This window comes from Oryctolagus cuniculus, chromosome 1, assembly GCF_964237555.1.
Source record: "Oryctolagus cuniculus chromosome 1, mOryCun1.1, whole genome shotgun sequence".
Taxonomy (NCBI): Eukaryota; Metazoa; Chordata; class Mammalia; order Lagomorpha; family Leporidae; genus Oryctolagus; species Oryctolagus cuniculus.
Window position 1 is genome coordinate 199,075,399 of NC_091432.1, and position 21,649 is coordinate 199,097,047.

The 21,649-nt window shown below is 46.2% G+C and overlaps 1 protein-coding gene across 2 annotated transcripts in view; it reads right to left on the reverse strand.

Annotated features, from left to right (window-relative positions):
- Positions 1 to 2,427: 2,427 nt before the first annotated feature.
- Positions 2,428 to 21,649, reverse strand: part of GNE (glucosamine (UDP-N-acetyl)-2-epimerase/N-acetylmannosamine kinase) — a 57,983-nt gene continuing 38,761 nt past the window's right edge. For both annotated transcript variants that reach the window (XM_051856366.2, XM_051856369.2), the window contains 7 exons: positions 19,217 to 19,304; positions 17,961 to 18,171; positions 12,227 to 12,356; positions 11,641 to 11,862; positions 8,543 to 8,725; positions 5,913 to 6,029; positions 2,428 to 4,490 (listed from right to left, as the gene is read on the reverse strand). In XM_051856366.2, coding sequence (XP_051712326.1) covers positions 4,255 to 4,490; positions 5,913 to 6,029; positions 8,543 to 8,725; positions 11,641 to 11,862; positions 12,227 to 12,356; positions 17,961 to 18,171; positions 19,217 to 19,304 — 1,187 coding nt within the window. In that variant the 3' untranslated portion in view covers positions 2,428 to 4,254. The remainder of the gene's footprint in view (positions 4,491 to 5,912; positions 6,030 to 8,542; positions 8,726 to 11,640; positions 11,863 to 12,226; positions 12,357 to 17,960; positions 18,172 to 19,216; positions 19,305 to 21,649) is intronic.

A 21,649-nucleotide genomic window follows, 5' to 3' on the forward strand; every position in this document is an offset into this window, starting at 1 on the left:
AAAAAAAAACCTTTCTGTCCCTAGTTGTATCTCACGTGCTGGACACATGTGGTTAGGTGGTGTGGGGCTTGGACGGCGCAGGTCCTGGAGCATCTCCATCCTCGCAGAAAAGCGCTGTTGGAGCGCATTGGTCTGGGCACCCAGTGCTTCCAGGAGGCCCTGCTGCATTCTCCCACCAGTACGTCATCCGTCCTCACAACTGGCATGGTGAGAGGAATAAAGCCATCTTTGAGAAATCATCCACGTGTAGGCACCTGATAGTATTTCCAAGTTGGAGATTGAGGTGAACTGTAATGGCCACAGTCCTTCCAGTACTGATGAGGTTTGGATGCAGAGGAGCTTTCATTTCTTTTCCTCCTGCCTCCCCTGCTTTTCTCCATCCGGACCACATTCCTGGCTTCTGCTCATTCTTCCCTTCTGCCACCTCTGCCACAGGTCACTGTGTTCCCAGGCCATTCATTACTATGAGTGGCCTTCACAAAGTTCGTGGAAAATGTGTAGTATGGAAAAACCTTCATGGATTTTTTTATACAATGTTGAACTTTTCAAGGAAGTTATTTTATTTGAAAGGTAGAGACACGGATCTTCCATCTGCTGGCTCACACCCCAGGTGCCCCACAACAACCAGGGCTGGGCCAAGCTGAGGCCGAGTGGCAGAGACCCATGCACTTGAGCCATTATCTGCTGCCTCCCAGGGTTCACCTTAGCAGAAAGCTCGACTGGAAGCAGAGTCAGGACTTGAACCCTGGCATTCCGATGTGGGACAAGTACATCTCAACTGCTAGGCTGAACATCCACTCCCAAGTGGGTTTTTTTAAGGAAGGCCATGGCAGTCTAAAATGTCAGCAAAATCTGATACTCTATCAAGTAACTAGAGGGGCCTGCGCTGTGGCATGGCGGGTGCCACTGGCTGCTCCACTTCCCCATCCAGCTCTCTGCTATGGCCTGGGAAAGCAGTGGAAGATGGCCTAAGTCTTGGGCCCCTGCACCCTCGTGGGAGACATGGACGAGACTCCTGGCTCCTGATCAGCACAGCTCCTGCTGTTGTGGTCATCTGAGGAATGGGCAGATGGAAGACCCCTCTCTTTCTCCCTCTCTGCCTCTGCCTCTCCCTGCCTCTGCCTTTCAAATAAATAGATAAATCTTAAAAAAAAAAAAAAAGTAATAGATAAGGTGATGCTGACTTCCAAAGCTGGGTAAAAGGCAGCAGAGTTAGTTACTGGAACACTAGTTTATCCTGTGCCACCACACACATAGCTCTGCGACTGAGGCTGCAGTGCTGTGAGGAAGCCCAGGCTTGCCCACAGAGACCACCTAAGACCCTGCAGCTACATGCAGAGAGGGGCCTGGCCAGGCCTGAGGTACTCCACCCTTCTGCTGCTCCAGCTCCAGCCACTGTAACTGCAAGTTCAAGACCAGCAAGTGTAACCTTTCCCAAATTCCTGACCCACAAACATGGGAGAGAACAATTACTGGGTTTTGAGATGGTTTGTTACACAAGAGTAGTAACGGGATTGTGTCTAATGCCCAGGCTTCATAAAAGGAGAGAGTGAGGCAGTGCAAGGATTCAGTAGGCATTAAACATGTCAGGTTTTAAATGTTCTCTAACAACAGTTTCTATGAAGAGACATTTTTCTGGTTAAGAAAATGAGAGGGAGGGTGGTTATGGGGGGAAAAACTGCTATAATCCAAAAGTTGTACTTTGGAAATTTATATTTATTAAATAAAAGTTTTCTAAAAAAAAGATAATGAGATTAGATGTTGTATAACCTTCAAAAAGTAAACATAATTTAAGTCTCTTCTGGGAAGGGAAATGTTTTTAGTGCAGGGCTGGCGCTGTGGTGTAGCAGTTTAAGCAGCTGCCTGGGATGCCAGCATCCCATACGGGTACCAGTTTGAGTCTCAGCTGCTCCATTTCTGATCCAGCTTCCTGCTAATGCACCTGGGAAAGCAGCAGAGGATGGCCCAAGTGCTTGTGCCCCTGCACCCACCTGGGAGACCCAGAAGCTCCTAGCTCCTGATTTCGCTCTGGCAAACTCTAGCCATTGTGGCCATCTTGGGGGTGAACCCGTAGATGGAAGATTTTCTCTCTTTCTGTAACTCTTTCAAATTAAAAGAGGGGTGGGGGAGCTAAGCTGCTACCTGTAAGACTGGCATCCTAGAGTGTCAGTTCTAGTCCTGGCTGCTCTGCTTCCAATCCAGCTCCCTGCTAATGCACCTGGGAAGTGCTTGGGCCTCTGCCATCCATGGGGGAGACCTGGATAGAATTCCTGGCTCCTGGTGTTGTCCTGGCCCAGGCGAGCCCCAACTGTCATAGCCATTTGGGTAATGAACCAGTAGATGGAAGAACTCTGTCCCTTTCTCTGTCACTCTGCCTTTCAAATAAGTAAAATTAAAAAAACAAAAACACAAAATACAACGAACAAGTTAGTATTTCAACAAGGAAATATATTTTTTCTTTAGAATTGGCTCAGACCAATAACATTTACATTAAAATAAAATAAATTGTGATCATTTGACCATATGTAATAATTTATGTCAAATATATTAGCTTTTCTGTGAACTTACTAGAAACTAAGACTGGTTTTAGATTCGGTACCATCCTTTCAGTTATTTGGTAGCAATACAGTCGGTGTGCCGAGTGGTTATAGATTCACTGGGGCACAACTGATCGCACTCTGTGTGCCATCTTAGCCCAGACGTGACTGCCGCTCAGCTGAGCTTCCTCCCCAGGAATCGCCATGGAATGTTTGAACAAAACAGGACCTGGAGGTTATTCAGAGTATTAGGAGTCAGCCAGCCTTATCTTTCACATAACCCACCAGGAGAAAGTCATTCAAATGCGACACTGATTACTTCATTTTATTTTATACGTTAACACGGAAATGACAATATATAAACCTTCAGGTTTAACTAAAACAAACCATCTGGAAAATATACGGGTAAGCATCTAGATTATCTAAGAGTACCCAGAAAAAGCTTTCACTAGGCCAAATATTCTAGTGGCATGATTTCCAGAGCAGAGAGGAATATATGATTAAACTCACTGCTGAGACAGAGGGCCAAGGATAAGTCATTTGGAAATCGCATTCTTGTTAAAGCATTTGGTAGCCTCGAGCGAGCTAGTATGTATCAGCGTTTTGAAAGCTGTTTTGAAATGAGGGGTTGAAGGCTTAGTAGAAAAAGCACACAGGGACCTGGTTCAAACCAGCTCCTTCAGTACAGCCCGTGGCCTGAGGTATGCCACTTAAAACACATGAAGTTTAGTTTCTATACGGGATTTAAAGAACCCTCACAGCTGATGAAAATACACGTGAAGCACCTGATTCAGAGGCTGGCACACAGCAGGAACTTAGTAGTGACTATTAGTACTTCTTCCAGGTTACAATTAAAAGCCACACCTTTGGCTTTTATATTTTGATACCAGTGAAAGCAAAATTGGTCAGAATCTAGACCCACAAATCTGGGCTCTGGGTATGGCACATCCAGACGCTGCCGTAGGGGAGCTCCCAGGCTCAGAGTGAACACGCTATGATAAGGAAGGGGAAAGTGTCTGTTGTTCGTTAATCTCCTTTCCAAGGCTGTACGTCCTGGTGGCTCCTCAGCTATCTCTAAGAAGATAAGCACAAGGCTGTTGTAATTCAGATCCCTGCTGTAAAGTCTTACAAATGACATTTGCGGGTGACAGAAAGTTCAATGTCTTGATGGTAGTGATGGGTTCACGGGTATATACATATGCCAAAGCTTATCAAATTGTATACTTTAAAAAATACCTCAATAAAACTTTTTAAAAACAAGTTTACTTAAGCCTTTCCTGGTAAAGTTTCCTGCTCTTCCCTGACTGGATCCCTGTCCGTGATCTGAGTTTGGGGTTAGAGGAAGAATTACTAATTCAAATTCCAGGATGAACTTCACAACCCAGGCACAGCCTGCAGGTCTAAGTGGTTGATTTTAGTCCTAAGGCTTCCTGGTCTCTTATTATAGCTCCTTTTGGCACAGAAAATTGTGACGGAACTTACAGAGTTTGAGTCAAAACGACCTCTACTAGGAAACCATCAGGAAAAGTAACATCTACAAAAACAGGGATTGTACAAGGTAAATGTGGAAGAAGAGACAGAAAGCAAAAACACGTGTGCCGAAGTCACCTGCCAGCGAAGTAACGGATCTGCCTTTCAGGCAGTGTTCATCTCAAAGACAAGAAGTTGATTCCACTAAAGCTCTCTCCAGCACTGGTCCCTGTCCGCCCCTGGAGGCCTAGTAGATCCTGCGAGTTGTGTAGTCCAGAACCATGCTGGCAGCACCGAGCAGCGCGGGGTCAACCAAATCCGAAACGACCACGTCCACATCCTGCACCGAGGACAGGGCTTGCTGGCGGATGACGTCCTTGACAATGTGGATGTAGTGACTGGCCAGGACTCCAGAGAGGATCACGAGGGAAGGATTCATGGTGTGGAGGATGTTCACCACCCCGAGACCCAGAGCTGTTCCAGCTGGAGGAAAACAGAGTAAGCTTTAGGGAGAGAGCTCAATCAGGAACACCAAAGAGGAAGGCAGAAAGGAGCCAGCAGCTCCAAGTGGCCGGTGCCTTCCTACTGTGTGGCAGGAGGCAGTATTTTAAAGCTGCTCAGAACTTGTTCTTTTTTTTTTTTTTTTTTTTTTTATTTATTTTTTTTTGGACAGGCAGAGTGGATAGTGAGAGAGAGAGACAGAGAGAAAGGTCTTCCTTTGCCGTTGGTTCACCCTCCAATGGTTAAAAATGCTATAAAATGTTAGCCGGCGCCGCGGCTCACCTGGCTAATCCTCCGCCTTGCAGCACCGGCACACCGGGTTCTAGTCCCGGTCGGGGCACCGGATTCTGTCCCGGTTGCCCCTCTTCCAGGCCAGCTCTCTGCTGTGGCCCGGGAGTGCAGTGGAGGATGGCCCAGGTGCTTGGGCCCTGCACCCCATGGGAGACCAGGAGAAGCACCTGGCTCCTGCCATCGGATCAGCGCGGTGCGCTGGCAATAGCGCGCTGGCCGCGGCGGCCATTGGAGGGTGAACCAACGGCAAAGGAAGACCTTTCTCTCTGTCTCTCTCTCTCACTGTCCACTCTGCCTGTCAAAAAAAAAAAAGTTGATATTTGTATAATTTATGGAGTAATAGTATTATATTTTGTAATATGTGTACAATGTGTATGATCATCTTCCCAAATTTTATCACATCTGGGTGTTGGGAGTCTTGCAGGGCCCAAGGACTTGGGCCATCCTCCACTGCACTCCCGGGCCACAGCAGAGAGCTGGACAGGAAGAGGAGCGACCAGGACAGAATCCGGCGCCCCAACTGGGACTAGAACCCGGGGCGCTGGCGCCGCAGGTGGAGGATTAGCCTAGTGAGCCGTGGCGCCGGCCAACAAATGTCAACTTTAAAAAATTAAAATTAGGGGCTGGTGTTGTGGCATAGCAGGTAAAGCCGCCACCTGCAATGCCTACTCCCATACGGGCGCTGGTTCCAGTCCAGTTCCCTGTTAATGGCCTGAGAAAAGCAGCAGAAGATGGCTCAAGTGTGTGAGCCACCGCATGGGAGGCCTGGAAGAAGCTCCTTGCTTTGCCTGCCTCGGCTCTGGCAGTTAAAGCCACCTGAGTGCGAACCAGCAGACGGAAGACCTCTCTGTCTCTCCTTCTCTGTCACTCCAACTTTCAAATAAAAAAAAACTTTACAAAAACAAAAATAAAATCAAACCAAACTAAGCTTCTGTTTAAATAGACAGTGCTGCCAAAACAAAACAAAACAAAAACAAAACCCACAAACACTGGACGCCTCTCCCTTTTCGTCTCCCATAAGAATGAGACCTCGGCCCGACCTGGAGGAGCCCTGGTCCCCTGAGGGAATTGGGTTTGCCCCTGTGGCACAGCTGCCCAGAGCCATACACTCACCTGTTCTTAAGATGCTCTGGGCCTTTGCATTGCCAAGTTTTGCAGCTTGGATAAGATGCAGCGCGCCCACAGCTTCATCTTTCGGCACTGACATCCCTTCTACCAAAAGCAGGTCCTCTGTTTGGGTGGAGTGAGAATGAGGAGCGATTAATGGGCTGGGGCAGCCCCACAGAGGGCCAAGCTTACAGAAGACAGTGTTTTCCAGTTGCAAAGCCCTCTGTCACTCAGAAATATTCATATCCATTGCCCCAGAATCCTTGGCTGCCTTCTCGTGTCTGGTTCTCCGTAAGCCAGAAGCTCCCTAACTGGAAGATCCTCCAGTCTGACCACAGCCTCCCAGCCCCGAGGCTCCCTCCTTTCTCACTTGTGAGAGTCCTTAAAGTCCTCTCCCTGCAATGACCTAACTCCTGCATCTGGCTCCCTCCCCATCCATCCCAGAGGCCGGGGCCTGGCATTGCATGGCAGTGAGGCAGTGGCTGAGGGACAGGCTGGCCTGACTTCAGTCCCAGATGCACCCTTGTCACTTCCCCTCTATAAGCTTCTCTTTTCTAGAAGGCTGCAGCAATAATACCGCCCCTTGTAGGATTATTTTAGGATTAAAGGAGATAATGACATAAAGTACTCAGTTAAGTGCTAAACAAGCAGAAGGTTATTATTGCTGCTGTTCTCTGTAGTCCTTGTTTTCTGGCAGTCTCACCCAGAACACTGTGCCTCCGCATCTGCTATTAGACTTGGGCTCTGAGGGAAGAGAACCCCTAATTGTGCTGACTGCCACACAGACACCAGCTGACGCTCTCCTGCCTCCCCGGGCCCTTGCAGGCGCCTGGGCCGGATCTCCATCCCATTCACCCTCATGGCTCTCTTCTCTGCCCTCAGCTGCCCACCCAACCAGCAGATTTCCATACTTCCCACCTCTCGGATAAAGGATTCCACAGGCGGGGACTGCGGTTGCTTTTTGCCCCAGCTGCAGACTCTTCCGCATTTGCACATCTTCCCTCTTTCCCTCTCTTGGGCCCAGTACCTGGCTTTGCAGCTCTCCGGACACCTCTTCAGGGACCCCACTTTCAGGACCGCACCCCTTTCTCTCCTGCATTCTCACCCTTCCCATCCACCCCCACTGTCTCCTTTCCATCAGCATATGTGCACAGATTGGTTTTGGGAACAAAAATATCTATACTCTGAAGCACAGGTACACTTACTGTATATAAATCCAAACAGATGAACAATGTATCTGTGTGCTAAAGTTTCATGGGGAAGGAATGATTAGGAGAAAACAGACTCCCTTAGGGGCATGATAATAAAAACAAGGCTGAAAAAGAAACCGGTTTCAGGGCTTCAGAGGACGTCCTCAGGGCCAAAGCCAACGAACTTTTCCTTCTGTTCCACTCGATAGTCCTGACCGCTCCTTCCTTGAAACATCCTCTGCTTTGACTCCTAGGACAGCCCTCTTCTGGTTTGCTCCCATCCCTCTGCTTGTCCCTCAACTGCTGTTTCCCAGGACTCTGTCCTGGCCGCCACCTGGCTCTCATTCATAGGTTGCTTCATGCCGCTGATCCCCAACTCCCTCCAGTCCAGTCATCTCTCCTAAGCAACAGACTGTAGCCAGATGTATCCCAGGCATCTCCAACACCTGTACATAGGCATCGAACTGTTCTCTTCCACCTAAACCTGTTCCTCCTATTACATTCCCAACCCCGAGCTGTCCAACCAAAAAACTGGATGCCACTCTAGAACTGTCCCACTTAAGGCCATCCTCCACTCAACTGCCACTTTCCCTTCAGAAACAGGTTATGGTTCAGTGAATAATCCAGAATTCAGGTCCACCCGTGTCTTTTCACTAAAATGTCGTAATGGCTTCTCCATGACCTGCTGGCCCTGGCTTCCCTCCTGCCTTGCCCGTTATGCACCAACACCACTGCTTCCAAGCCTAGAAGGGCTCCGCTGGCCATCCAACCCTGCCTGGCTAATTCTATGCATCCTCTGACTCTCAACCCCCAGGACAGCACCCTAGTACCTCCTGTCCTATATGGAGGGGACAGGGAAGAAAACTCTGGAGTTCTTCTTAAATACATCTACATTCCTTGGCCATCTTTCTCACTGTACTTGGCACACTGCATTATAATGACATTAAAGGACTCTGGTTTGCAATAGACTAGAGACCATACTGACTTTCATAACATGTCCAGAAACAGCTTTAATTCAGATGAGATCGGGTGCGTTCAGGGTGGTATGGCCGTAGACGAAACAGCTTTAATTCAAATAGGTCTCTCAGAGTTTAAAATGATAACATCTAAAAAATAGATATTATAACGTGTTTATCCATTTATGTCTTCATTAACATGTGTATTAAGTAACCACCTAGTGGATGTGACTCAGAAAATAAGACCAGGAGAAATCTTCCCTGCTCTCCTGGAGCTCTGGAGCCTGTCCACCTCCCCCCGGAGAGGGAGCTTGCTGATCCAGGTTAGAACCAGGACGCCTGCAGCTTCAGGCTAAGGGAGCCCCTTCTTCCCTTAGGAAGTGAAAAGGTTAAAAGTTCTGGCTTCAGTGGTTAGCTCTCTTTGGAATGTCTACTTGGAAGTACTGGTCTACCATTTGATTACTCAAGTCCTCAGGAACAAGACACCAACCGTCATGTAGCTTTTTGGCTTCCCTTTGCAAGGCCATTCCAGACGCATATGCTTCAATGCAGCCATGGCTTCCACAGGAGCAGTCGGGCCCATTCAGAGACACGACAAGGTGGCCAAGCTCCGCAGCACAGAAGGAGCTTCCGTGGATCAGTTCGTGCTGATGGATGATGCCACCACCTATTCCTACAGTGAGAGGCAAAAATCAGCACAGTGGCTCTTCCCTGAAGCAGACTATGCTGGGTCAGTGCCCCATCTATAGAGCAAAGCTTTGGGAAGTTCTAAATAATGCCTGCTTTTCTAGACAGCCGAAGCTTATTAAGTACCAGAACTTTATTTGGCAGCAGTTTGGAGAGAAATTATTAAAAAAAAAAATACTTAGAGAGACAAAGAGATAGCATTCCCATTTGCTGGTTCACTCCCCCGATGCTCCTACTGGCCAGGGCTGGGTGAGGAGTTGTGAACTCAATCATATCTCCCACACAGGTGGCAGGAATCCATTTGCTTTATCACCACTGCCTCTTGGGGTCCACATTAGCAGGAAGCTGCAGTAAGGAGCTAGAGTTTGGAACTGAACCCAGGTACTCTGATGTGAGACACAAGCGTCTTAACCAGCAACTTTACCCCATGCTAAATGCTCACCCCCTATACAAGTATCTTTAGCAGATCCTCTGATACCCTGTGTCACAGCTGCTTGGCTCACTGATTCCAAGACCCAGCTGTGGTGGACAGTTGAGTGCACGCTCACACTCACCTCGTGTTGACAGTATTCCCCCCAGACACACTGCCTGTCCCTCTGCATGAAGACTTTCTCAAACATTGAACAGCCTGCAAGGTCACCCAGAGACAAACCTCAACTGAAGCAGACCCAACCGGACAATTCTGGGTGGTATTCTGCAGGCTTCTGGGAAGGTTCTGCCCCCGAGGCAACTTGGATGGTACATCTTTAATGGCTCACCTCCTACTCTGTTTCACCCTTCCCCCTCCTCCCTCCTGCTTTTCAGGATCTCCTCTAAAAGAAAACACCTGTACCTAAGTCCTTGCTTCAGCCTCTGCATTGAACAAGGAAACCCAAGATAAAGCAATCTTTCTAACATCACAGAATAGCTGCTTTGGGAAGCAGAGAATATGAAATATGGTTTTAACTCTTCTTGATGCCACCATGTCTAAACACCTGTGATTCAACAATTATGAATACCAATGACTTTTGTTACGGAGTTTAGGAGAAACCAAGGAGTAAAGGGCGGTTTGCCTTAGGATGCTCTGCGTATAGAGTTGTCCCTGTCATCTGTCACTTCTGGTGGCACCTATTCTTCAACCCCCATACCTCTGATTTGCAGCTTACCAGCTACTCTGAGCAGGAAACGCTATCCAAGCTTGCTAAAACTGAGACTGAAAGAGGAAGTGCATGAGCTAACATCTGTGAACTTAAAAGGTAGCCAGTGTTCTAGAGTTTATATGCACAAGTGTTTAAGTTAGACATGTCTCAGATGAAATGCTGGCTCAACTACTTACTATCTGAGTCTATTTCCTTGTTTAAAAAATAAATTGCAGGGTAAGTGCTGTGGCATAGTGGGCTAAGCTTCTGCCTGTGGCGCCAGCATCCCATCTGAGTGCCAGTTCATGTCCTGGCTGCTCCTTTTCCAATCCAGCTCTCTGCTATGGCCTGGGGAAGCAGTGTAAGATGGCCCAAGTGCTTGGGCCTCTGCACCTGTGTGGGAGACTCAGAAAAAGCTCCTACCTCCTGGCTTTGGTTCGACCCAACTCCGCTGTGTGGCCATTTGGGGAGTGAACCAGATGATAGAAGACCAAGACCTCTCTCTCTGCTTCTCCTTCTCTCTCCCTCTCTCCCTCTCCCTCTCTCTTTGTAACTCTACCTCTCAAATAAATAAATAAAATCTTTAAAAAATAACAAAAAATAAATTGCAGGCAGGCATATGGCCCAGTAGTTAAGATACCAGCCGAGAACCCACACCCACATCCCATACTGCAGTGTCTGGCTTTGGGTCCAGCTCTGCTCCTGATTCCATCTTCCTACTAATGCACACCCTGGGGGGCTGCAGATGATGGTTCAAGTGGGTTCTTGTCACCCATGTGGAACACTTGGTTTGAATTCCCAACTGCTTGCTTCAGCCTGGCCCAATTCCAGCCAATGCATGCATTTGGTGAGTGAACCTGGGGATGGGATCTGTCTCTCTCATTCTCACTGTTACTCTCAAATAAATAACATCAATTAATTCATTTTTAAATTAATAGCATACCTTAAATATATACAATAAAATCTAAAACAAAGAAAAGAAAGAGCTAAGCATAAATGACAGAATAAGGGACTGTAAAAGTACCTCTTGCCACTAAAGCGATGAAGAAATTCTCAATACTGTCAGAACCAATTTTTTTTTTTTTAAACTCTGGAAACTCAACACCAAAAGTTTGCAACTTCTTAAACAAAATAAAATCAGCTGCATCTAATAAGAGAGTTTTCTGGTGTGAGAGTTCCCTGATCCCATCACCTACTTCCCAGCTTGGTGTTCACAGAGCTCAACAGCTCACATTCCCAGCACTGGTATACACACCAGTACATTACAGATACTAGTATCTCAGGGAACAAAACAAGCCTATTCCCAAAAATTTATGGATGGTTTTTGACCAGTCTGGCAGCTCCATAGATCATCAGTTGAAAGGGCTTGCTTTTTTATCACTTAACTGGGAACTGTCCCAGTGCTGAGGTGGTTACACCGAAATGGTGTCTGTCAGTGACAGTGAAAGGTAAAATGTATTCATATCTGCTTCCTAGAGCAAAGGGTAACATTTGGGGCATACGACAGGCTAATCAAAAGGGAGGAAAAGGGGAGAATGAGAGGCTTTGGGGAATATGAGCTTTGAGTAGCTCTCACAAGTTCCTGGGAATTTGGAGGGCCACATGCATGTTTTGCGCTGGGCACATGGTCAGAAAAGACCTGAGCAGGCCTGAGGCTCCCACGTGTGACTCTCCTTCAAGTACTACTCAAGCAAGAAGTGAAGGCTAAGGCAGAGCTGTAACTACCTGCATTGACGACAAGTCCCAACACATACTGCCAGCAACCTTCCCTTAACCCCCTTACCTGTGCCTGTGATAAGTGTCACAAAGTTTTCCAGCCCCTTTCCTTGGCCAAATTTCCTTTCTGCCAGGGCAGCACAGTTGCCATCATTGTCTACCCACACGGGGAGATGCAGAGTGTCAGACAGGGGAGTCCTGAGGTCTACAGAGTTCCACTCTTGAATCAGTTTGGTTGAATGCAGCACAATTCCTTCCCGAGGATTTACCCGGCCACCTGTGGAAATGCCTGAGCTCCACCACAGACACGAGGAAGATAATTCTCATTAGGAAAGTATGGCAGCTTCCTGGACTCAGAACACAAATTAATTCACACAAGATCTCCTAAGACAAACATTACCAAGGACTGCAAGGAAATATCCAGCAGTTCTGAGCTAAATCTATAGCTACCCATGGGTTTACAGGTTTGAAAATGCTTCTTCCATATTGCTTACTGGTGTCCTGGGAAGTCCCTGTGCTTGAGGTCACAGCCAGGACCTGGAGCCATCTATACACAGGGCAAACACTGACTTGATGCTCAGTCATGCATCAGAACTTAGTAAGCTTTGTACATTAAAATGAGCATTTCTTGGATATGCAATTTACAATCTCACCTACTCCCAAAATCCTACAGTTCAGTTTTACAGCTTCTGCTGCAGCTTCCACACACATCTGTAGGATTAAGTTAATCCTCTCTTCATAGGTTTTTGGATTGAACTGAGTATACTTCTTAACTATTTCACCCTAAAAGAGAAAAAATAATAAATCTGACTCACTGGTAGTGGTTAAGGAGAATACCATGAATCTTTTGATCTTTTTCATGAGGAATCAGACATTGCCATAGAATAGTTCTGCAGACTCAGATGACTGCTGGGGAGGAAGCCACTATCTGGCTTAGCCTGGCCTGGGATAAGCCCAGGCACATTCCTGGGAATCCATCCCAATACAGGGCTGTGGAAGCAAGGACAACTCCACAGCCGAAGAGCTGGGCTCCTTTTACGCTTAAGGTGAATGTTGGCTCGCCTCAATCTGGTTCTTTAAAAGGTCATATTTTACTCTTTCAAGTTGGCAATATTTTCTTGCTTAAATACTGAGGCAATAAAGAGTTATCCTGAGTAGCTGAGCTTTAATCAGCTCCCACGGTGAAGCCAGTAATGGCTTGGATACTCGATTTGCTCAGGGTAAATGTCCATGCTGGCCGGCACAGACGACTGCGTTACTGTGCTTTGTGATGTGTTCTAATACCAAACATGGTCCCTCCTATCCATTGCAGGTTTTTCTTGCTCATCTCACTTGCGTATTATTTTAAGTAAATTTCAGAGCAATACTGTGAAACTTTAAACTGTCACTGTGATTTACGGTTATTTTGCTAAACTTTTAAAACCCCAATGAAATGCCAGCTAGAATCATGTTGCACTTATAAACCATTCAGAAAGCACTGACATTTAAAAAGCACTCAATACTTCCATTGAGGGCATTTTTCAAAAGTGATTTATTTATTTTTTGAAATTCAGAGTTACAGAGAGAAGGAGAGAGAGAGAGAGAAAAAAAAAAATCTTCCATCCATTGATTCATTCTCCAGATGGCCACAGAGGCCAGGCTCTGCCAGGCCAAAGCCAGGAGCTTCATTCGGGCCTCCCACATGGGTGCAGAGGCCCAAACTACTTTTCCCCAGACCATTAGCTGGGAGCTGGACTGGAAGTGGAGCAGCCGAGACACGAAGTGGCATCCATATGGGATGCCGGCACTGTAGGTGGTGCCATTACTTGCTATACCACAACACCAGCCCCAGGACATTTTTTCAAGTCTTTATAAGTCTCAGTAAAGTTTTACAACTACCTTTATGAAAATCTCATAGTTTTTTGGTTTTGATTGTTTTTAGGTGTTTTTGTTGTTGTGAATGGGATATCTACTTTGTTTTTTCTTATTTCCTTCACATTCCTGCTTTATTCAAATTACAATATGAGTCAAAGACAGGTATTGGTAAGCTGGTTGTGCCTCTAAAGAATTACTTTTATGGGGCAGGCACTGTGGCATGCATTGGGCCTACCTGCCATTGCCAGCATCCCATTTGGGCACTGGTTCATGTCCCAGCTGCTCTACTTCCAATCCAGATCCCTGCTAATGCACCTGAGGAGGAAGCAGAGGATGGCCCAAGCGCTTGAGACTGTGCACCCATGTGGGAGACCCAGATGAAGCTCCTGGCTCCTGGCTTTGGCCCAGCCTGGCCCTGGCTGTTGTGGCCAGTTGGGGAATGAACCAGCAGATGGAAGATCTCTGTCTCTCCCTCTCTCTCTATAACTCTGCCTTTCAAATAAATAAAGAAACCTTAAAAAATAAAAATCTAAAAACAGAATAACAGAGAAAAGTATTTGTATCACACTAGATGGCACAACATTCTGCTCTGAAATAAAAATAATTTTTTAAAGATTCATTCATTTATATGAAAGGCAGAATTACACGGAGAGGGAGAGACAGAGACAAATATCTACCTGCCTATTCACTCCCCAAATGTCCATATCAGCTAGAGCTGAGCCAGGCTGAAGCCAGAAGCCAGGAGCTTCATCCAGGTCCCCAAGCACTTGGGCTTCTGCTTCTTCTTGGCCAGGCATATTAGCAGAGAGCTGAATGGGAAGTGAAGCAGCTGGGACTCCAATCAGTGCTTACATGGGATGCCAGCCTTGCAAGCAGTGGCTTAACTTACTGTGTCACAACGCTGGCCCCACAATGTTTTTTTTCATAAATTTAATTCTTAATATAATATCCAAATTTTATTTGACAGATAGAGTTAGACAGAGAGAGAGAGAGAGAGAGAGAGAGAGAGAGAGAGAGAGAGAGAGAGAAAGGTAGGTCTTCCTTCCGTTGGTTTACCCCCTAAATGGCCGCTATGGCCGGAGCTACACAGATCCAAAGCCAGGAGCCAGGTGCTTCCTCCTGGTCTCCCATGTGGGTGCAGGGCCCAAGCACCTGGGCCATCCTCCACTGCCTTCCTGGGCCCCAGCAGAGAGCTGGACTGGAAGAGGAGCAACCAGGACTAGAACCCAGCGCCCATATGGGATGCCAGCACCACAGGCAGAGGATTAATCAAGTGAGTCATGGTGCCAGCCCTGCCCACAATGGTTTAATTCTTTCATCTATCTTTTCTTTTATGCCCTTACACGTCGAACTCTTCTTCCCCTCTAATCATTTCTTAGCAGTTGGCAATACTCTAGTTCTTAATGGACTTTTATTAAACACAGAGGTTATAGCTGTCACTAATGACTGTCATTAAAATTAAGCCCAGACGAGCAGCTGTTGTGATGCAGTGGTTTAAGTGCAGCTTCCATATGGGGGTGCCTGGGATCAAGTCCCACCTCCACTTCTGATCTAGCTTCCTGCTGTTGCATCTGGGAGGCAGCAGATGATGTCCCAAATACTTGGGTTCCTGCCACCATCCTGGGAGACCCAGATGAAGTTCTTGGCCAAACTCCAGCTATTGCCGGCATCTGGGGAGTGAACCAGTGGACTGAGGGTGTCTTTCTCATTGTCTTTTCTTCTCTTTTCCTCTTTCTTTTTAAAAAGGCAGTGTTTTTTCCTTCTCTATTTTCTTTTTTTTTTTTTTTAATTATTTATTTATTTGAATGGTAGAACTATGGAGAGAAAGGGAGAGACAGAAAGAGAAGGATCTTCCATCCACTGGTTCATTCCCTAAACAGATGCAATGGCCAGGACTGGGTCTCCAACATGGGTGGCAGGGGCCCAAGCACTTGAGCCATCTTCCACTGCTTTCCCAGGCGCATTAACAGGGAGCTGGATGGAAAGTGGAGGCACCAGGACTCACACCAACACTCATTTGGGATGCTGGTGTTGCAGGTGGTGGCTTAACCTTCTGTGCCACAATACCAACTCTGGTGTCATTCTGACTTTAAAATAAATAAACAAATCTTTAACAATAAATAAAAAATAAACCTAAGAGCAGTGTTTGTCAACCTTCACTGTGTATCAGAATCACCTGGGCAGCTTTTAACAACTATCAATGCCTGGACTCCAGCCTCAGAAATTCCAATTTAATTAGTGTGGGGCTAAAGCATCCAGGTAAGGCTGACATGCAGACAGGGTTGAGAAACACTCACCAAAGGAAAACTCAAACCTTTGCCTGCAATTTCACGTAGTAGAAAATTATTGACACTTCTATATTTAGCATAATATTCAGCTATTTGGAGCCAGCGCTGTGGCGAAGAAAGTTAAGCTTCTGGGGCCAGTGCTATGGCATAGCGGGTAAAGCCACCGCCTGCAGTGCCGGCATCCCATATAGGCACCAGTTTGAGTACCAGCTGCTCCACTTCTGATCCAACTCTCTGCTATGGCCTGGGAAAGCAGTGGAAGATGGCCCAAGTGCTTGGGCCCCTGCACCCATGTGGGAGACCTGGAGGAAGCTCCTGGCTCCTGGCTTCGGATCGGTGCAGCTGTGGCCACTGTGGCTAACTGGGGAGTGAACCAGTAGATGGAAGACCTCTCTTTCTCTCTGCCTCTCCTTCTCTCTCTAACTCTGACTTTCAAATAAATAAGTAATTAAATAAATAAATATTAAAAAAAAAAGTTAAGTTTCTGTTTGCAGTGTCAGCATCCCATATGGGCGCCAGCTAAAGTCCCAGCAGCTCCACTTCCAATCCAGCTCCCTGCTAATGTGTGTGGGAAAGCAGCAGCAGATGACCTAAGTCCTTGGGCACTGTATCCACATGGGAGACCCAAAGAAGCTCCAGGCTTTGGCCTGGCCCAGCCCTGGCTGTTGTGGCCATTTGGTGAGTGAACCAGCAGATGGTTCACTCTCTCTCTCTCTTTCTCTCTCTGTATCTCTGTCTTCCAAATAAATAAATAAATAAATAAATAATTTTTTTAAAAAAGTTAAAATATTTTTTAAAAATCCAGTCATTTTAATCAGTTGTTTTACCAACACAATTGCTATTTGATTTATTCGTGTTTTCAATGAATAGTATTTTTGGTTTTACCTTGTCTCAAGTCTTCATTTTTGCTGTTCCTCACTTTAGGTCCTTCATAACTCCCAGAATTATGTCAAATAATGTTACAGAAAATATCCTTTTTTTCTTGATTTCAACAGAAATGCCTCTAGAATCTCATGATTACAGAGGATGTTGGTTGCTGATTTGGAATAAATCATCTTTATGTTAATGTTCTTCTAGCACTTTTAAAAATGTACTTATAAGGGAAGGCTTTTGGCTTTGTTTTGTTTTCCTCACTTGACCTAATGACATTAATATATTTCCCACAATGTTGTTTAAAATCTTGGGTCCAGCATTATGGCCCAGCAGATTAAGCCATCACCTGCAATGCTGGCATCCCACATGGATGCCAGTTCCAATCCTGGCTGCTCCACTTCTGATCCAGCTCCCTGCTGATGCTTCTGAGAAAGCAGCAGTAGAAGGCCTAAGTGCTTGGGCCCATGCACCCTCAGAGCCCCAGATGGAGTTCCAGACTCCTGGCTTTGGCCTGGCCCATCCCCAGGCCATTGCAGCTATTTGGAGAGTGAACCAGCAGGTTTTAAGTATTTGAAACTCTGCCTTTCAAATAAATAAATAAATATATTTGGCAAAGATTTAATTATTTGAAAGGTGGAGATACAGAGAGAGGAGAGTGAGCGAGCGAGAGATCTTCCATCTGCTGGTTCACTCCCCAAATGGCCGCAACAGCTGGGGCTGGGCCAGGCTGAAGCCAAGAGCCAGGAGCTTTTTCCAGGTCTCCAATGTGGGTGCAGGGGCCCACGCACTTGGGCCATCTTCCACTGCTTTCCCAGGTGCATAAGCAGGGAGCTTGATTGGTGTGAGCAGCCAGGACTGGAACCAGCACCCATATGGGATGCTGGTGGAGGCTTAACCTTCTACATCACAGTGCTGGCCCCTAAATAAGTAAATTTCTAATAAATAAATAAACAAAATCTCTACTATTTCTCATGAACTCCTGAAACTTTATACATCTACAATATTTCAAACAAATATTTTTGGTAGGCTTATTTCCCCCCATTATGTCATTAGAGATCATTTTAACATGGACAATTTATTTTTAGGGAGGCTCTCTCAGCCTGTCAACACTGAGGTCATGGTCTGGTTAATGCCTACATGGATCACCCCATTGTCAGCACAAGTTTACTTACTACCTTGGATTCCCTGAGAATTCAATTGCTGAATTAGGTTAGTAAAAGAGTGAGACAAATGTTATAATGGACCCCAAAGTCAATACAATAGGTAAATGGTTACAAGTTCTCCATGTTTCTAGTTTTACCATCCAGTACACTTTTTGAAAAACCAATTACTCATATGGGATGTAAAGTTAAGAGCTTGAGAGTTATTTTACCTTCATGCTGACTATTGCAACTCGGAGGTTTGTCCCACCGAGATCAACAGCCAAGGCACTTAGAGTTTCCAGAATATGGTCAATGTCTTGAGAGATGTTCTCCTTCACTGGAGGAAAGCAGAATTTCTTCTGCAGCGGCTCTTGGAGATCAATAGATTTGAGAAACTTCAAAATTCTTGGAACAGCATTTCCATCACCATATATCTTTGAACTGCAATAACCAAAAGTCAAGTGAATCAAATGCTTCTCCCATGCAAGTTAAATGAAGCTGGGGCATGATTTAATGGGATCTCAGACTTCAGGTGCAAAACACATCATGCTCCTTCCTTTTTAAAATAATATCTTCACTATGAATATGTATTTCAAAACAGCATAAGCCGGGGCCGCGGCTCACTAGGCTAATCCTCTGCCTTGCGGCGCCGGCACACCGGGTTCTAGTCCCGGTCGGGGCGCCAGATTCTGTCCCGGTTGCCCCTCTTCCAGGCCAGCTCTCTGCTGTGGCCCGGGAGTGCAGTGGAGGATGGTCCAAGTGCTTGGGCCCTGCACCCCATGGGAGACCAGGAGAAGTACCTGGCTCCTGCCATAGGATCAGTGCGGTGTGCCGGCTGCAGCGTGCCGGCTGTGGTGGCCATTGGAGGGTGAACCAATGGCAAAAGGAAGACCTTTCTCTCTCTCTCTCTCACTGTCCACTCTGCCTGTCAAAATAAAAAAAACAGCATAGAGTACATGAAACATACATTCAATTTTATTTGTTACTTTCACAAAGCCAAAAAAACCTTGGAATCCTAATTATATAGAACTTAAAAAACACAAATCTCTTCAGCAACATAGTAACTTAGTGCTTACTGGTACTTTTTTTTGGCTTTTTTGGTTTTATCTTTAAATTTTTGAGAAAACAAAATTATTTTTAGAAAAAAAATTCAAACATCAGAAAACTTCATCCATTTGACGAAAAAGAGGGCAGCCAAAATTAAAGTGTTTAACTATTTTAAGGAAAGCTAGTGCCATTATTTTCTAATACTTAACAGAAAAGCAGGTTAGGTTAAAGAAGTATTTCCTAACTGAGACAAAAACATTCCCCACCAGAGCCCCTGGCATAATAGTAAGGCGTATGACAGTTACCATCCCTGTCTCGCCAGCAGCTAGGGAGCTCTCAGCGTTAGAAGGAAAGCTCTGTCGGGATAGATGATTACACAGTGATTCAAACGTTAGGGTGGTGCCTGAGGCAGCACCACCACCAAAGGCGGGCTACTCACCAAGGGTACTGTTTGCCAAACTGAAGGTGCAGGGCTTGCAGTATTTTGTCTTGGGTGTCAGCATCCCGGACGTGAAGGACGTTCTCCCCTAGGTGGAGCCAGCGACACATTACAATGGTTTGGACGTGGAAATACCCAAAGAATAAGGAAGCTAGCAGGGTGTGTGCTCATAATTGGCCCTGAAATGCATCAGTCTTCTATTTTGCAGGGGTGGGGAGCGCCTGGCCTGTAGGCCATACAAAGCCTGTGAAACATTTGGCCCACAGAAGATGTTATAAATGCTCAAGTGGCCCTTGGCAGAAAAAAGGCTCCCATCCCTGTTAGGGGAACATCAACATTTCTACCTTAGACCTTCTAAAGCCCTTTAAGCAAGATTTCCATGTATCAAACACTTAAGGGCACTCGTGTTATTCCCAAAGAGAAGAAACATGTTTTCGTTTGCTTATTGACATAAATAAGGTGGACTGATCTAGCATCCATGTACCACTTGCCTGGCCATCCATCAGGTCTGCCCTCTCTACCTGCCCTGCCTTCCATCTGCTCACAGCTGGTGAGCTCAGTCAGCTGGTCAGGCTATGCCGGCCCGTCTGCAGGTCAATGCCGGTTAGCTGCTCACCACACATTTCCTGACTGTGAAAAAGTACAGTGAAAACAACCACATTTTCAATAAGCTTGGCAGAAGAGAAGAGCCAAAGAGTGGTGGCTACACAGAGGTGTGGGGTCGGGGAAAGGGTTGTTTTGTATTCTTTTGTTTACAGAGAGGCCTAGGCATATCCAGCTGATGAGGAGGTTAAATAGACATGGAGAGAAAGGATGACTGATGGACAGGTCCCTGAGAAGGCAGGAGGGGTGGCATGCAGAACACAGGTAGATAAGCCATGGACTGGCAGGAGAGACACCCCTCGCCACGCAACCACTGTCAAGGTAAGACAGAGGACATTTATACACATTTATGTAAGCATGATGGCAGACAGTGTAGAGACCATGCTGTCAAAGCTCAATTCTTTCACATCTTACTCCACCTCGCAGCGACATGCTGGGCCAGCTCCTGGAAGCACCACTGTCCTGGTTTTCCTCCAATGTCTCTGGCAGTTCCTCTTCAGTCTTCCTGCTCATCCTTCCCTCCTCACCAGAACCCTAAATGTTGAAGGGCTCCAGAGCATGGTCCTGGGCTCCACTTTCTGCCCTAACTGCACGTTCTCTCTGGGTAATCTCACTTGGTTCCTTGCTTTTAGATACCAACTATGGCTTGGTGCCATTATCCTCAATGCCTTTACTTTATACAAGGAACAGAAGGTTTAGTTGATCACACAGCCAAAGATTATCTCTCTCTACTACCTAAGAGGCTATATTCCGTTGTAACTATATGGGACCATGTGGCTAGGTCCTGGTGGATATAAGAAGATATATCTCTAGGTCATGACTTCAAAGGGAAAGATATTTATCCCCTTCCTCCTTCCCAATGGCTCAATTTGGATTTGACAGCAACAGCTGGAGCAACCATCAAGAAGATGGATAGGGACCAAGTCTCAGCTGATTGTGAAGCTACCCTTCCAGTGAGAAAGAAAGAAAATCCAACTTATTTAAGGCACTATTATTTGGGGACTCTCCATTTCAGTTCAGCAACTGAGCTAATAGCCTAACTATATAGCATCCATGTGCCAATGACTCAAATTTCTAACTCCAACTCGAACTCTGCCTGGAACTATCTCTCTAGCTGCTTACTTGCCATCTCTGCTCTGATAGCTGATAAATGTTTCAAATTTCTCATAGCCATAAGAGAACACTTAATTCCATCCTCTTCCACACCCAGTCCTTCCCCAGGGTCCTCCACATCAGGAAAGAACACCCCTGCTGCCCAATCCAAAAATCTAATTGTCAGTCATCTCTCTCCCTTCAGGTATCAGCAAGCACTGTAACAAACCCGAAATCTAACTTCCCTTCATTTCTCCATTCTCCACCACTTGGTCTAAGCCACTATCATCTCCTGTCCCTTAACTAGTCTCCTTGCTTCTCCTCTTGCCCCGTCACATTCTATCCTCTGTAGAGCAGCCACAGTGATTTTTCCAAAATGCAAGTCATGTTGGGTCACTGTATCCCTTAAATGTCATTCCCGAGAATTCTCACTGATTTACACTGGCTTACCAAGGTCTGCTGCTTTCTACAACATCGTCTGCCCCACTCTGCCTCACCACTACTCTATAGCTCCATGGCCCTGTTGTCTCTCAGATACATCAAGCTTGTTCCCAACTTAAAGCCTTCACATTGGCTGTTCCTTCTGCTTCTCCCTGATCCTCACCTAGCAAACTCCTTCTCAATCAGATCTCAACTTAAGTGTCACCTCCTAAGAAGGCTTCCTTTACCCAACTGATTGTAGCCCATTACACTCCTGTGTGAACAGTCTGCACAGTACAAAGAAAGCCTGATATTTTT